This window comes from Mesocricetus auratus, unplaced genomic scaffold (assembly GCF_017639785.1).
Source record: "Mesocricetus auratus isolate SY011 unplaced genomic scaffold, BCM_Maur_2.0 Super-Scaffold_4256, whole genome shotgun sequence".
Lineage (NCBI taxonomy): Eukaryota > Metazoa > Chordata > Mammalia > Rodentia > Cricetidae > Mesocricetus > Mesocricetus auratus.
This window is the reverse complement of record NW_024429182.1, coordinates 77,503,905-77,521,258: the sequence shown is the minus strand read 5'-3', so window position 1 is coordinate 77,521,258 and position 17,354 is coordinate 77,503,905. Positions and strand designations below refer to the sequence as shown.

General features: G+C 40.5%; 1 protein-coding gene across 2 annotated transcripts in view; it reads right to left on the bottom strand.

The window, feature by feature from the left end:
• The window catches only part of Usp31 (ubiquitin specific peptidase 31), a 66,338-nt gene that overhangs the window by 8,524 nt on the left and 40,460 nt on the right, over window positions 1–17,354 (bottom strand). Inside the window, exons 10-15 of one of the 2 annotated variants that reach the window (XM_021229243.2) lie at window positions 15,666–15,743; window positions 14,711–14,840; window positions 10,507–10,626; window positions 8,040–8,265; window positions 2,921–3,079; window positions 1,103–1,255 (exon numbers count right to left, since the gene is read on the bottom strand). In XM_021229243.2, the coding sequence (XP_021084902.2) occupies window positions 1,103–1,255; window positions 2,921–3,079; window positions 8,040–8,265; window positions 10,507–10,626; window positions 14,711–14,840; window positions 15,666–15,743 (866 nt within the window). The remainder of the gene's footprint in view (window positions 1–1,102; window positions 1,256–2,920; window positions 3,080–8,039; window positions 8,266–10,506; window positions 10,627–14,710; window positions 14,841–15,665; window positions 15,744–17,354) is intronic. The other variant, XM_040755221.1, reaches the window with a different exon arrangement.

The window sequence follows — 17,354 nt, the reverse complement described above, 5'->3', positions numbered from 1 at the left end:
TAGTATTTCCAATGGCTTAAACCTCCCCAAGACAATTCCAAGCTGTACACATTTGTTACTGTAGCTGTGGCCTTTGTGATTTCTGTGAGTCAGGTTCTACTGAACATAACTAAATGATGATGATGCTTAAGAAGATATTGATTTCACCAACTAGACTGTTTAAAAACAGATTAATGCAAACTATTTCTGGGTTTTTGTTAAAATAATAGCAAATTCCAAGTTTACAGGGCTGTAATGAAACTAATGTCCATTAAATAGGCATAGATTCAGTCAGCTTTTCATAAACTACTAGGAAGGAGAAAGGGCCTAGCAACAATAATCCAATATATTCCTGCTTCACAAGGAAATGAAATAAAATGCCAAGGCAGGTAGAACCAGAGCCACGCCACAGCTCTGCTAGTTTGACTACTTTCCAACCACCTTCCATTTCAGCTCCATTTTATTCTCTCAGAATTATCCATCGTCCCTAGAAGAAGATTAAAGAACAGAAATATTGGCAGCAGAGTGAGTCTCTTTGGAAGATGAGTCATTGTCTTCATTATAGAAGCTGAGCTCACCCTCTCTCCCTTTCTGCTCTTAGTACTTTGGCTGCCCAATCCATCCCATACCACCTGGGGTTCCTGAGAGTACTAAGGGCTATCCTGTCAATACTCAAGCAGAAGTGAAAGGAACCAAGGGGAAAAAAAAACGAATAAACAAAATGTACTTCAATATTTAATCAGATTTTCCCCAGTATTGCTATTGTGACTATGTTTAGAGCAGAGGTCAAGCTGACCCAATGGTGTCCTCATTAAGCTGAGACAGCAACTCTACATGAGACAGTCCCAGTCTCTGAGTCATTACAGCCATTCCACAAACTTTAACAAAAAGTGACTGTTACTCAAAGGATTAAAGATCTAATCTGTACACTGAAATATAGAAGTGAGAAATAGTGAAGTAGGAGAAAGTCCTGAGTCATAGAGAAGCTACAACTCAGTTATGTATCCAGCTCTTTTGAGTTCTACAATCTCCTTGGAAAAAGACTTTGTTCCTAAGCCTGCAGAACCTGTATTTTGTTTATGAGTTGCCATTTTAGAGATCTGACATCAAGAACCACACCCACCATCATCTTCACTCCTTTCCCCTGTCATCTCCACAGACTCAGAGAGTGAGGCCAACGAGGTACGTCTGGAGGAAGCTGCAGAGGTCACGCTGGCTTGCTTGCTCCCTGGGAGCCGGCTCACCCAGTGTTCACACAGAGAAGAACTTGTGGAACCTGCAGAAAAGGAGACAGGTCCTGAGTCAGCCAGGGTCCTGCACTGCACACAGCACTGCCAGTCAAGTCAGAAGCTTGTGTCCTCATTCCAGAGTTAAGACAAACTCCCAGAGCTGAGTATCCCTAGCAAAAATGAAGAACCTTTGGGTAATTCCTACATACAGGAAGATCGTAGAATCAAAATGCAAATACAGAATAAATGTATTTATTTATCCTGGCAAGGGAATAGTGGAACAGAGACACAGAGCCACTCACTCTACAAAGACTCGCTAAGCACAAGCTCTGAGCACTGGCAGTACTATTGAATCACCCAGAGGAAGAGCAATAACACAGACATTGTTTTTCTTAGCTTCACTTTCTTTTGGACATTTTAAAGTCATTTTATGATACTAATGATATATACATGTGTAGGGAGAGATCTATGTACCCATAGTGCTGATCACGCCTGTTTGGGTGTCGTCACAGGTACATAGAAAGTACGGGGGATAAAAGAGCTGGGGCAGAAGACACTTTCTTTGGGTTCCCATTGCGGCCTGGAGAGCAGCGTGTGAACCTTTGGTTCTCAGCTTTCTTGGCTTCTCACGTATGTGATTTCTCACTCAATAAAATATCACAGGACATCCCTATTTGTGTAGCTTAATATTTCCTCATTATACATGCATGTATGTATGCACTAAACATGTGCATGTATGCATGTGCATGCATCAGCAGGCACACATGCAGTACGGGATACAAAAGTGCTGTATTATCAGTCCTGTCAATCCCAGGGGTACCCTTAAATATGTTAGGGTAATAGTGTTCTTGAAATTGACTATGTGAAGCAGCACTATCTTAAACAGACCTAAAGAGACTGTCAATTTTTAGCACATCCCAGATTCTAGAATGGCCCAAGAATATACCAGAGTTCCCTCTTTCACCAGGGGAACAGCCTACCCACAGAGTAGGCCTTGCCTCCTGGCAGGGGTCCCTCTGCTTGAGTGAAGCTTCCTTTCAGTTGCTTTGAGAACACCCCTTTACAGGCCTGAACAAGGACAGAGGTCACCACTCCCTGTCTCCCCTATTGATATATTACCACATTTCAAGCTATTTTCTTAAAGCCACAGTCTGCAGTAAGAAGCATGCACCACCCTTCATTTGGATTACCTATGGCTGCATCCATGTTGTGTGTGCTACTCATTTCTATGCTTACTAACATAATAGGCTACATCTCATCAGCAAAACTAAGCCCTCAACCAGTTAACAGCAGCCAATCCTTCCCCTAACAGAACAGATTAATCTTATGGAAGAAAAAGAACTCTTCCTTTCTAATGGTCCTCACATACCTTCACCAATGGTAAACAATCAGCATACCCCTGAGCAGGTGTTATCAGATGAGACATGTTCCAAAATAACCCAAACAGATGTCAGAACAACACCTCAGTCTGCTAACACGATTCCTCCAGGCACTTAACCAACAAGTAAATTATGAGTGGTTTGGTTAGACTCTGCCCCACCTCTAGGTGAACTCTGCTGGTCCATGACAGTTCAGTGTCCATCCGAACTTCCTTGGTGGAAGGATGAAAATTAGTCTCATCAAGCTTTCAACAATGAAGCCTTCTGAGACACTCTCTGGACCAAGAATTACAACCTCCTGCTCTGGGAAAAAACAGCCAAGAACTAGGTTACCTGCCACTGAGCTATTGGCCGACCAAGACGGGATGGCTGTCCGCCTCTGGTAGAAAAGTATGTAAGCTGTCTGTGTGCACACCTCATCTTCTGACAGCTGCTGTACATCACTGTCATCGAAGCAATACCAGAGACCGTCCACGGAGTTCTTACAGTATGCTGCCAAAAAGAGCCCACCATCAGCACCAGAAAGGCCACACCAGGCACTCTACCCACATACACTATATATATATATCCTTTATATTTTGCTTATATAATTAATTCATTAGCATTTTAAACTGCCCATAGTAACAGAAAGCAATTAAGGAAAAAAATCTAAATTTCATATCATACGCAGGCAGAATGTTTTGAGAAATTCCTAAGTATTCCAATTTCATAACTATTTCATCTCAGAAAACTCATACGTCTAAGTATAAGTAGGTCTCAACCAGGGACAATTTGTCCTGCTAGAGACAGCAATGAATGGAAATACTTTGTCACAATTGGGCAGGTTGGAGTAAGAGTCAACAAGCATCTGGTGGATAAAAGCCGGACATGTCCACAATGCATAGGAAGCATTCTACACCACAGAATATCCAGTCTCATTGTCAAAAAACAGGGTAAAGAACTTTGATTTTTGTTGTTCTATCACTTTAGTGTTTACTAATGACATAATATAAATAGCCACCAGCTAATATTTAAGGCTTATCATACCCTAAACATCTCATGTAATCCTGAAATTTATCATTACTACAAATTTACACAGGCTCAGAAAGACTACTTATGGGGCTCGGGACATAGCTCAGCTGGTAAAGTACTTACCAAGAAAGGGTGAGGACCTCAGCTCAATCCCCACCACCCAGTCTAATCAAATCAGCAAGTTCCAAGCCCCCCCAAAACCCTGTCTTTAAAAACAAAACAAACAAAAAACAGCAACAAAAATCCAAAACCCAAAGTAGGTGTACCTGAGGAGGACTCTGGCCTCCACACAACTCCACAAATACACCTATATTATCCTTCAAACAAAGACTGCCTGACTAGCACATAGTTGTGCAGCTGGCAGAGGATGAGAATATGGCATTTTGCTTAAAGTCCTACTGTACCCCACCATCTTCCTTCAGGGTAAGCCTAAATGAGAACACAGAACTCAAGAATACATACATGGAGCCTTCTCTCCAGTTTCAACTCTAAGTCTAAGATAGAAATAAAGAACATTTAAGTACCATTGAGGAAAACAAAAAATAAGAACCAGCAAGAGCCAATAAAAACATAAGCATCTAGAAGGAGTGTAGCTCAGTATTACAATATGTGCTTAGTGTGGTCAAGAACCTGGGTTGAATCACAAGCACCGTATCTACGTCAAAACCTTGAGATCATGAAGACAAGTCATACTTTAGGCTGGATCCAGAAAACCAAATTATATACTCATTTACTGAGTATAAACGAGTGCTGGAATATTCAGTAAATACTGGCACAGCCTTAGGATAGCCTTCAAGGGCAGGGCACATACAATCCTGACAGGCACTATGAGTGGCACCCTTAGGCCACTTCTCTTTTGCAAGTATGGAACCACAGAGATGAAAGGGACCCAGGTAAGGAACTGTTTCTACCTAGACAGGTCCCTGAAGAGAAGCAAAGATGCTGAATGTGGGAGAGAGATCATGTGAAGCTACCAAACCAGAGAGTGAAATGGAGATACACACAACAAATGGAGTCATAGCAACGGCACCAGCTGGGCCAATGGTGTCAGGCTAGGCTAATGCACAAATGGTCCATTTGGGGAGGAGGCTACTATTCTGGAGAGGTGAGTGGGAGCAGAACTGCACAGGGAACACACCCACCAAGAGACAGATACCCTTGCTCCAGTTCAGTCTGTTTCCTTTCAGGACGGTCTGTTTTCGATTGTGGCAAGGAAAGGCCACATAGTAACTTACTAAGAAACAAACTATAATTCTACTTGTTTTTCTCCCTAACACTGCCTTCCAAAGTGTTTTCTAGGCCAGTGCTACTCAAGCTGTGGCTCAGAAACAGGCATTTGTCCACAAAAGGAGGCAACAAAACAAAGATAAGCATTCAAAAACATCTAGCAGTAACTCTGCTGTAACATTTGTATTACATGTTTACAAAAATGGCTTATGAAGGGTTGGAAATGCTAAAATAGAAAATATCAAGGTCTTTATCACAGATAGTTTGAGAGGCTCTGTTCAAGAATCCTTGCACAAGTTATCCATATACACACCACACAATTAAAGCAAGAATGCAAAAACTATTCCAGTGAAAACTTAAAAACAAAGTATCATCAGTTAAAATAATACTGTAAGGAGACTCACCAGGTAAAGGTACTTCAACAGCCTATTTGATACCTAGACCCCACATGATAGAAAGACATAACCAACTCCCTCACACAAGCTGTCCTCTGACATCTACATGCATAGCCACCCCCAACACAATAAAAATGAAAAACTGTAACTAAACATTTAGAGATGAGATAAGCAATGATTTGTCTAATGAGCATGAAAGTAGGGACCTTCGGAGATGGCTTTGCATGGCAAATGGTGGCAACCCTATTGCTGGGGAGGCAGTCAGGAAGATACCTGAGGCTCAATGGACAGCTCAGCCTAATTGGCAAGCTTCAGGCCAGTAAGAGACTATTTCAAAACAAGGTAGACAAAGCCTGAGGCACAACACCCATGGTTGTCCTCTGGCCTTCAAACAAAAACCCAAATACACACATAGAACAAGATAGAGGAAATAATATAGACCCAGTGCCTCTCAACCTGCAGGTTAGGACCCCTTTGTGTGTCAAATGACCTTTTCACAGGGTCACCTAAGACCATCAGAAAACAGATATTTACAATTCATAACAGTAGCAAAATTACAGTTATAAAGTAGCAATAATTTTATGGTTGGGGGTTACAGCAACATGAGGAATTGTATTAAAGAGTCACAGCATTAGGAAGGTTGAGAACCACCGATAGAGACTATGTGAGCACCTCCTACATAGCAAGGGGCAATGAGCAGAACGCTCACTTCTGCTCATCACTGTGCTTCATAGTCCCAAGTAAAGTCATTTGGCTGAGTTTTCAGATGGGTCTACAATCTCACCCAAGCTCCTTTTACTAAGTCACACCGCTTCTGAGCGTTTTCAAGTAGTTTCCAAAGTCTGTTCTAAATAAAGAACATGATATTCTAAAATCTAGCATTGTCCTATTTTCCCTAACAATTCTTTTCCTAGGCAATATATAATTAAGTCCCTATTCTGCAAAATGATTTCTTTACCAAAGTTGAAGCAGTGTAAATATCAACCAGAAATACTTGCAAAGGTGTTAATACAGTGAACAGTTAGTAGATATCAATTACTTCTAAGTCCCTTTCCATTCTAAGAGTAAAGAATATATAACCTCAAGATCAGCATCCAAGAACATAGATATAACTACCAATGTTAGAAAAGTAAATACCCAACTAGAAATACAATCATCACACAAGTGGCTACTATAAAAATATATAAAACAACAAACATTGCATTGCCATCTAGATAGTGCTTTTAAAAAGCACAAGGTAAGACATATTTAAGCTATTAGTGTCTTCTATGAAATGAAAGCATCTTGGGAACCCCTTTTCTCCTTGCAAATACTTCCCAGACAAGCAGAAGCCAAACTGCTTGGTCATGAACACACTCAGAGACTAGCTGGATCATTCCTCTCAAAAACAGCTGCTGCCAGCAGAGTTAAACCGAGGGTTTCAAGAGTGAGCAATCATAGCTAGTCATCTTCCTACCCTCCTGAATTGCAAGAGAGCATGCAGAATTGGGAAGGCCAACAGACACCATCACCTTGCTAATTAATACACAGAGGAATTAGTGGTTAACTTCTAGAAGAAGAATCTGCAAGGGGAGAATCATCAACATTAGAGTAAAAGTTTAAAAAACTAGTCAAGTCACTTAAACAGAAATACATTCTGACAAATGCAATGTTAGACAATTTGTCATTAGAACATCCGTATAACTACACAAGCTAAGATGCTACCATATCATTAAGCAATATCTCTTTACGGGACCACTGAAAAGATGTGGCTCTCCCTCTGAGCCCATATGGCAATATTACACAAACAGGTTCCCAATCTCAGCCAGCTTCTCCCCTCCCCTCGTTTCACCTCTACTACCACTTACTACACACATGGCAATTTTCTTAAATTTCATTTCTATCTACATCTCTGCCTACTTGTTACTACTCCTAGAAGATACATAGTGGAATTTAGTAACCTGTGATGTAATAAGAGTCTACTGCAAGCTAACTACAAAGGGTTTCATATGTATGAGTGAAACATACCAGTATAGTTACATCAGTATAAAATAGCAAATGTATCAAAGCATTACCATGGATGAGCCATAAAGACATTACACTCAATAAAATAAAGCAGTTACAAAGAATAATACTGTGTGGTCCCATGTACAAGTTGTACCTGGAGTAATAAGTTCATCAAGACAGAGTATGGTGGCTATTAGAGGCTGGAGGAGGGGCAGCATGGAACTTACTGCTTAATGAGTTTCTGTTTGAGAAGATGAAAAAGTTCTGGAAATGGATAGTGATGTGGATATACAACAATGTGGTCTCAATACCACCAAACTGGACACTTAATACTGACTAGCATGCTGTTTAATTATTTTAACTATGATGTTAAATTAAGAGCATTTATCTTCATAAGCCTATTTTACAATAGCATTCTTTCCACTTCTCTCTAGACTTCTTGTGCTGAAAAGAGTTGCTTTTATAATGCAAAAGTAAATTTACCCTTAAAAGAATAAGACATCATGAAAGTGGCTCATGACCATTCTAAGTTAGGGAGATGCTAGAGTCTCAAAAGCATCACATAGCTATAATGGGGAGGCACGCTGGGTAAACAAGAGTGGCTCCTCAGCTGTCTCGTGCAAACATTCTCCCATCAGGTCTGCTCACTACTGGATGAATGAACTCAGAAGAAAGAAGGTTCATGTATTTGATCTTGGACAGAGATCTGGAGGATAAAGCTGCTCTCAGAGCTGGCAAAAGGCATACTGGAAAAGAAAGGGAGGTTCAAAAGCTACAAGCAAACAGCCTGAAGGAAGAGTCAGCACAGACACGCGACCTCTCGCACTGCAGACCTGTGTAGTGCCCCCCTTGCATGGTGCCATGATGATTGCACACAGCATACAGGTCATAGATGTAGTCCTCAGGGTCCCTCCCGAGTCCATAGGGCCGTCTCCATGGGGACCAATGAGATGGCAAGCTCCAGCTGCTCTGGCTTCTCTTAACCACATGAGGTGTCATGTCCAGGCCAGTTAAGGGGAACTTGACCATGTTCTGAAGTTTCATACGCCTGTCTCCTTCCTGTTACAAGAAGAAAAACAAGTTCTGATGACATTTTAATATAAACAGATAGAAGCTCAGTTCAGCATGAAATGTGGGCCCTGTCAGTTAAATCATTTTGAATCACCTATCTGGTGTTTCCTAAGACACATTAATAGGGAAATAGACTAATAGTGAGTGTTATCTGTATACAGAAACAAGCTTTAGTACCACCTAAAGTGGGAACCAATGAGGACCAGCACGTAGATGAAAATGAACCTCTGAATTTTCATTTTTTTATCTGTCAAAGCTTTGGGGGGCAGGCAAGCTTAGAAGAAAAGTGACAATTTCAGGTAGTTTATCCTGACACTTGTGTCAGATGCCTGAAGATAGAGTATGTAAAGGGCAAACCCCAACACCTAGCACAGGAGAGGCAGTCAATCAGCAATGATCCTTTCCTCCCTACTTCTCCAACAAGCACATTTACTTGGCTGAACTTAAGCTACTTAGCCAACAACCTTGAATAATCTGTATTTTCCATTAAACCCTTTAGGATATCCTTAAAACCTAAAAATCTTAGGTTCTGAAAAGTGAATGAATGTTTATTTCATGGTTTTTTTTTTTTTGTTCAGGAGAACATTTAACAAACTAATCAGACATGAATGTGACAATTCCAAAGATTTACGATGGATCTATTAAGGGGAAATATATATTCATGGGAGAAAAGCTTCTGAATGAGGGCCAGGCTGAAGAATAGGGCCCTTACTTTTGTAGTGAAGAGGGAAGCACTGAGGCTTGCAGGAAGTGATGTCACCAGAACTGTGAGGGAAGAACTGTGAGCAGTGTGTAAAACATGTTAGGAAGGGCAGAGTTATAGAGATTAAGACACCAATTAAAAGACTGCACTGCAACCACCTGAACAATAACAAAGTCATTTAGTGGTAGGGTGACAGCAAGCAGGAGGAGACATACAAGGAATCCATGGAAAAGCAAGTGGCTACCTAGGTTAGACTGACAAGAAGGAATGTCAAAGATGACACTGCTATTTTGAGTCTCGGTTTCTGAAAGGAAAAGTGAAGGAAATCAGTTAGCATTAGGAGAAGAAAACAAAGAAGGTTGGACTGGAAGTTTCAATCAATTTCCCAACTACAGAGCCCAAGTTGGGTGCCCAAGGCAAGTGCCATGTTTCATTACCACAGAAGCCCAGCTCTGAAATTTAGAAGGGTTTGGGAATCTGGAGTAGTTCCCTAAGTTCCACCCTGCTGCTTGGAAAAACCCAGGACCAGGGACTAGGTGTGTCCTTGCTCCATCTTAAGCCTTCACATCTTTCCATCCCTGTTGCTACAACTCCCTCCTAAGTCAGCAGCAGCCTCTATGATGCCCAAAAAACTTGCAACTTTTCTTCTGCTAACCACCTGGCAGCTGAAAGGATCATTTCAAAACACACATTTGGCAATTGCTGCTCTTGTTCAAGGCTCTTCACTAAAATCTGACTCTACCTACAAGGGTATGCTTGAACAACTGCTCTCCACCTACCTTTCTCTTCCATCTTAGTCCCCACCACCCATCTTCCGGAGTGATAGTGTCATCCCACTATCCTGCTTTCAGCCTCTTCAGGTCCCAGGCTCAGTATAAACTGCCTACTTTGCCAAATGAAGGTACAGTCCTGCTTCTCCTTCTCATCTAGCAAACAGTTGCTCACTTTTCAAGCACAAACTCTCTTAAATTCAGCCACAAAGACTCACTACAGATCACCTCTCATTAAATTCTCTTACAATGGGGCTGGCTAGGATGTTCTTCACCTCAAGAGGTAGACAGACATTTTGAGAAATGTGACTCACAAAGCAGTACAACAAAAGCAGATATTTACATCTATTTATTACTCACCTCCCCAACTATATAACAGCTCCTTAAAGAAGGACAACACTGTGTATTGCATTAGGCAGAAATAGAACTCTACCTCTCTCACAAAGGATCATTTGTCAATCCTCAAGTAAACACACTAAAATTTAAGGAAAACATTTACAAGCCTAAAGCAAACCCTTAAGAATAAAGTAAAACACGAACATGAACTACAATGTTCAGGGCTTAAAGGATCACAAGACAGTCAAGTTTTGCTTTAGAAAATATGACTATGGATAGGATCGGTCAAACATGTGGAGACATTCAGACATCATCAGTGGCTGAATCCAACAGAGTCACCAAAGAACCCAAACAAGCCGCCAAGAGGAATCAAGAGAAACAAGGTCATGTTAGCTTTCCCCAGTGACAGGCTTTTCTTACCTGGCGGAATCTCTTAAGGTGTATAATAAGCACATCAGGCAGAGTCCACAGGCTTAATGTGATGCTCCCCTGTTGCAGCTGCTTGCAGTGTGGGCACCGCCATGCATCATCTGGAGCAAGCTAGAAACAAGGAGCAGAACTTCCTTTAGGTGCCACATAATGAAAATCTTTTTCATGGCAGACAGCTGAACTACTTTCTTGCCCAGGGCCTGGTATTACTCAGCATCTTTCTGGAAGCTGCACAGGAGGACAGCCAATGGTATAACACAATCATAAGTAGCAACTGGCCAGTGTATACACTGGATAAGTGATAACCCTCACTCCCTCAAAGAAGAATGACTAAATGCTCTTGTTATAGAAGCATCCCTAAGCCCAGAATGCCCACAAATGCAACCTATCACCGCTGTACCAATATGGACTTTCTTAATATAGAACATCTTATCCCAAGGCCCAAATTCCTCCCATTTCCTTCTTCCTTTCACGCCACATCCCTCCATTTCTAGCTTGTCTCTTCTCCACACTAACTTCCATGAACACTGTACTGCACTCCAAGTTCTCACTCTCTCACCCACACTTCATGTGTCCTAACCATTCTCTCCTTTAGCAGCACTGAACTGCTCTAAGCAATCCTCCTCATATGCTCTCAAAAAGTTCCTTCAAACATCAGTCCAGTACTCTATATCCAAATATAGCATCTCTAAATAGGAAAGCTGGGGACATATCAACTCAGAAGTGTCAAATGAATGAAAAATCCAGCCAGAGGGGCAACTTCCAACCTGGATCACACATGGGATGAAGTAAGGAAAGTCCTAGGAATGGAAGATAGTTCCCACCAGAATGTGAAAGAGCCAAAGTCAGAAAACTGAGGAAATTGTTTAAGAGAAATGAGCAACCCCAGAAGCCACCAGGATCTGAAGGTGCACCCCCAAAGAAAAATCAAAATATATACAAATATATACACATGCACATACATACATACATATGTGCCAACCAGAAGCATTTCCTTTAGATAAAGCAAGAAAGGGTGGTGAAACTATGAAGTCACTAGTGCCATGCACCATGAGATGGTGAAATGAAGCCTGAGGAGAGGCCACTGAGAACCTCAGAGACCTATGTCCATACTTCAAATCAGATAAACAAGAAGAGGCTTGGTGGACAAGAAGGCTATCAACAGTAAATGTGGGTAGTATAGAAGAGAAAGACCAGTATGGTAACTTAAAAAGGAAGCACAAATGATGGGTCCGATTTTCATGATGAAGAAATTCAATCATGTTCACAGAAAAGATTGGTGGACAGAATGGCACAAGTTTGGATCAACAGGAATGATCAGAAAGCCAGATGAAAAGGGCCCAAAGTTCAAATAGTAAGCCTATATTTCACATGTCATATTAATACTCCCCTTATGTAGCTATGAGGTCTTCATACTTGTGTCAAAAGTGGGTCTCCCAACACATTATAAACACATACTTTCATGAAATACAGTATTAATATCATACATCTAATCAGTCTGAGTTTCTAAGCTATTTCTCTGTTTCGGTACTGACTATAAACTGCTGGGAAGCTCCCAGGCCAGGCAATTGCACTCTGAGTATCCTTGGCTTATCAAGTCTTCCTGACAATAAAGGAGCTAGCTCTACAAACATATGGACTTCCAGCTTGGTCTTCTACATAGGTCTTCCTCATGGCAGGACAAGATCACTCTCTTTCTTCAGCATTCCCAACCTTTAGATTTTGTTCTTTACATAAAATAAGCCCAGCACCTCAACACAGGACAGTTCAAGTGCCATCAAATAACTATCAGATCCCCCGCCTTAAGGCCTCCTCATCAAAATATTCTTGGCTGTATCATGACTCCAGATGTACCATCCCCACCCTCTCTTCCACGTTTGAAGTGATAAAAAGAGCAGCACCAGCAACATCGCAGTTTTGGGAACTGTTTCTAAAGCCTTTATGGACAGCACAGCAATGGCTCACTCATATAGCACTGCTCATCTGTACTGAGCCTGAAAACAGCTGGACCCTAAATTATTGTCACACAATTGACTGCTAAGTTCAACCTCTTCCTCTATATCTGTGTGGTTATTTTTAACCCCACATTAAACTTCCCACCACATACACATTCCAGTACATATTTACTGAGCACTTCCTATGGGTTAAGCACCTCTCTTGGCTATGAATATACTTAGAGACAGATGAAGTCAAGGCTCTCACTGGAGTTCACACTATCTTAACTCTCTCCCTTAGCTTTTGTGCTCCTGCCACACTGATTACATTTCTGTTTTCAACCCTGTCAAGCTCCTTCCTACCCTAAGACCTTTGCTTCCCTTTTATGGTTTTTTTCCTGATCTAGGGTATGAGCAACATGAAGGCAGAACCACTATCTTGGTCACTGAGTACTGAGTGCTTTATTTAGGACCCAACACACTATAGGTAGTGGACAAATCTTTAAATGAATGAGCCTCTAGACTCCTCAATTCAGGGCAGTGAACTGTTTTGTAGATCAAATGCAGCCATCAGTTCATCCGCTAAACCCTAAGCTTTGTATTATTTTCAAATAAACATCTCAAGTCAACTTTTAAGAACACCCAGTGAAAAAGACAGTGAGCCAAGAATCTTTAATCAACCAGCTTCAAAGCCAACTAGCTATTTCATAATTAAGCTAAAAATTGATACACATGTCCTTTGATAAACTATTTTTGGAGGAACTTGGTACAAACAGATTGGGGGAGAGAACTCAATGAGATTCTGAAAGTTATTTCCCAATATTTGAAGAAAATTACTATTTGTTGTAGAATGACCAGGGGACCTATTTCAGGCTAATTTCAGTCCCTATCAGACCTATCAAGAAAGGAAATGGGCACCAGGTCTTAAATAGGCAAACTCCTTATAACAGAAGGCACTCAGGCAGCAGAAATAATCATTCATTTTTAAATGAGGTAAAAGAATAGAAAAAAGAAGTTTTAAAGTCCCTTCTAATCCTAAGGTGCCTAATTCCACATATACAGGAGCAAAGGGTGAACTACTGGCCAAAATTGTAATCCTGTTATGGTTTAATACAAGTGTTCCCTGAAGGTACCTGTACTAAATTTTGGTTCCCACCTGGTAACACTATTTTTTGTAGGTACTGGAAACCTTGGAAAGGATCTAGATGGAGGAAGAAGGTTACCTCGGGTGCATCTTTGGGATATCTTTTCCTGCCCTTCTCCTTCTCTCTCCTTGTTCCCTGCCAACCATGAGGCGAGTAGCCTTCTCCTCTACATACTCCCATCTTCAGACTATTCTGTCTCCTAACAGACCCAGCATTAACAAAGCAAAGGACTGTGGCCTGAAACCATGAGCTAAAACAGATCTTTCCCTCTTATGTTGTTTATCTTGAGTATACCAAGTGTTCTATCACAGCCACAAAGAGTCAGGCTAACACAGATATGAAAAGCAAGATTAGATGAACTCTACACACTCTGGTCAAGATTTCCCATAGGCCTGAGCCCCACAGAGATTTATCCATCCACCTACCTGTCCATTCAAAAATTAAATATTTACTGAGTCTCTACTACATATAAACCACTGTGCCAAGTGTTCAGCACACTATGATCCAACATAACATGATGATGTACACTGCTCTGTACCAGAGCCACTGTCACTGAGTACTTGAGATGGAACTTAATTTTTATCTTATTTTGCTTAATTTAAATTTGAATAGGTCCTGACACCTGTGTTTACAGGATGTGTATACTAAATTGATAAAAGTTGGGTTGTGTTGGTAGTCACAGCTGCAATCCCAGCACTCAAGAGGGAGAGGTAGAAGCCTGCCTTTGAAATCACCCTGGTCTACATAGCAAGTTTTAGACCAGCTAGGGCTATATCATGAGACCTTGTCACAAAAAGCATAAAACAAAACAAAAATGAAACAAACAAAAATTTTTGAGAAAAGTTTTTACAACTAAGGAAAATAAGACTTCCAAACTGAAATGAACAAAAATATATTAATAATAAAAAATAAAATAATTACAAAGGTTCGTTTCTAGAGCACTCTAAATATGCAAAAATTTAAGTCACTCCTTGTTAAAGTTCTAAAAGGACTAACACTAAAAATGCCCACTTAGTGTGTAGAGCCTGTGGGAATGCAAATTCCTGAGGTATGGGCATGTGTGTTCCTGGGGGAGACTAATCTCCTCACTGTCATCTTGCAAGCCCTGCATCTTACCCGTTCTTCTTTGGTGTAGAGTTGGAAACACTGGGATAAAGTGCAGGTTTGTGGCTGATGATGATGCTCCTTCTGCAGTCGGACACTCTCTGCATCAGGGATATACTCATCTTCAGTGTTTACAAACAAGCTGCAATTCAGGGAAAAGACAGCTTTCAGAGACTGTCTTATAAAGCAGACACAACAACAGCTTTTCAAAGTAGCTATGAATTCATAACCCAAAAGATCAATGTATAAGAATGTGGTAATTCAACTCTTCTACTTTCCAAAATGTTCTTGGAAATTTTTCCATTTGCAAAGTTATTTCAAGAGTTAACATGGAGTTAGCTTTTCTCAAACTGTCCATGATTGTGCTTACTGTGTTTTAAATTATGTGTATCTATGTAGGTATGCACATGTAAGCAGAGGTGCCCATTGGGGCCAGAAGTGCCAGATCTCATGAAGCTGGAGTTACAGGCTGTTGTTAATCTCCTGACACAGGTCAAGAATTGAACTTGGTTCCTCTGCAAGAGTAGTATGTGCTCTTAAGCAGAGCTTGCTCTCTGTCCATGCTGCTTAAGTCATTCGTTTTTGTCCATGATATCTAAGAAATGCATTTGATACAAGCTTACTGGTTTATAGCTGTACAATCTTGAACACACCTGATCCTGTCTGATTTAAGCCTACAAGAACTATGATCCTGTAACAACAACAACAAAAAAAATCAAAGAAAATCAACACACACAGCAATTAATGAACATATGGTTTTCCCTATGCAGCAAGTAAATTTTCTAAGGTTTTGAGCTTTGGAAAGAAATCAGGAAAAGAACAATAAACTGCTTCAGTAAAGGGTTAAAAATACTTAAGATACTTAGTTAATGGTAAGACTTGTATGTTTCAGCTAACTTGAAAGCTATGTGTGCTGCCAAAACATTAATAAAGTTAAAAAACAAAACACGACACAACAAAAACTCACAAATCTTTTGTCTCCTTGTCCCATTCTACTACCAGTTTCACATGAGCTGTGCCACCTGGTCCACAGGACTTTAATGCCCTAGAGAATGAGAGTAGAGCCGCATGTTATTTTTCTAAAAGAAAGATTTTACTTAAATGTGATTATATTCTATCTAGAATCTCATAATTATAGGAAATCTTAATAGTTTCCCATCAGAAAGTCTTTAGTAAGACCAAGATGGTCTCTGAGTTTATAACTAGTTTAGAAGCAAAATGAAAAATCTTTAAAACATTCAATATAGAAATAAGAGTTTGCCTGCACACTCTCAGATATTATTTATCTTTCCAATGACTCGCCCACACAAAGACTAGACTCAGCTTCCTGAGAATAGTCTCCTCTCACACTATGCCTATCTTATATCTACATCAACTCCCCTGTACCTTCCTCCTCCATAAATACATACCAGCCAACTCACTGGTCATCACCATCTTTTAAGACACTCATCACTAATGGCTAATAATACTCATCTTTTTAACTTCTATACGCTATGTAATATTTTTATATTATTTAGCTACTTTCATGTCAACCAAATAGTGATATTATTCTTTTTAAAAAATGATGGTGGAGGGAGAGTGAGACAGTGTCTCATACACCTCAGGTCTCAAATTCACCATGTAGTCAAGGACAGCCTTCAGATACTGATCTTCCTATACTGGAATTATAGGCATGCACCACCATGACCAGCTTGTGTGTTTTTTAAAAGTATGTGTTGAAAAGAATCATTACAATAAAAACAATGCCACTTTTCATTTCTATGTAGCCATACATACATACATACATCTGCTAGTACAATAGATAGTATAAAGGTAATAGAATACTATGTATAAAAATCACAGGAGTAGCAAAGTACAGCAACTAATTCCATCAGAGGACAGTGTCACATGTTCAAGCAATCATCAGTACAATGAAGACAAAGGCAGGTTTGATATAGTGGGGAGAGGGATAGTAAAGAAACCTGGTCAAAGAGAAGTAGAGAGTTAAAACTGCAGGATATGGATTTTACCTTCTAGACAACAACTTACCAAGTAAGTGTAATGATTAGGGTATGACCAGAACATTAGCCTGGAATACTTCAATCTTCATGAATGAGAGGGTAGTTTATCATTTATTTATTCATTTGTTTATGCATACATATGTGTGTTTATGTATGAGTGTGTATTTTTTTTTTAAACTTCCTAACATGAGCTACTTTAATTTCAAGAAAGTTCACAGAAAACTTACGTGCTAGCTAGTTTTATGTCAACTTGACACAAGCTAGAGTCACTAGAGAGAAGAATGCCTCAATTAAGAAAATGCCTCTATGAGATTGGGATGTAGGCAGGCCTGTAAGGTGTTTTCTTAATTAGTGATTGATGGGGTAGGGCCCAGTCCATGGTGGGTGGTGCCATCTCTGAGTCCTGGATTCTATAAGAAAGCAGGCTGAGCAAGCCATGGGGAGCAAGCCAGTAAGCAGCACCCTCCATGGCTTCTACATCAGCTCCTGCTTCCAGGTCCCTGCCCTGTTTGAGTTCCGGTCCTGACTTCCTTCAGTGATGGACAGTGATGTAGTAAGCCCCACCAGACTTGCTTTTGGTCATGGTGTTTCGTCACAGCAATAGTAACCCTGACTAGGACAACTCTGAATCGAATATGTGTCAAAAATAAAATAAG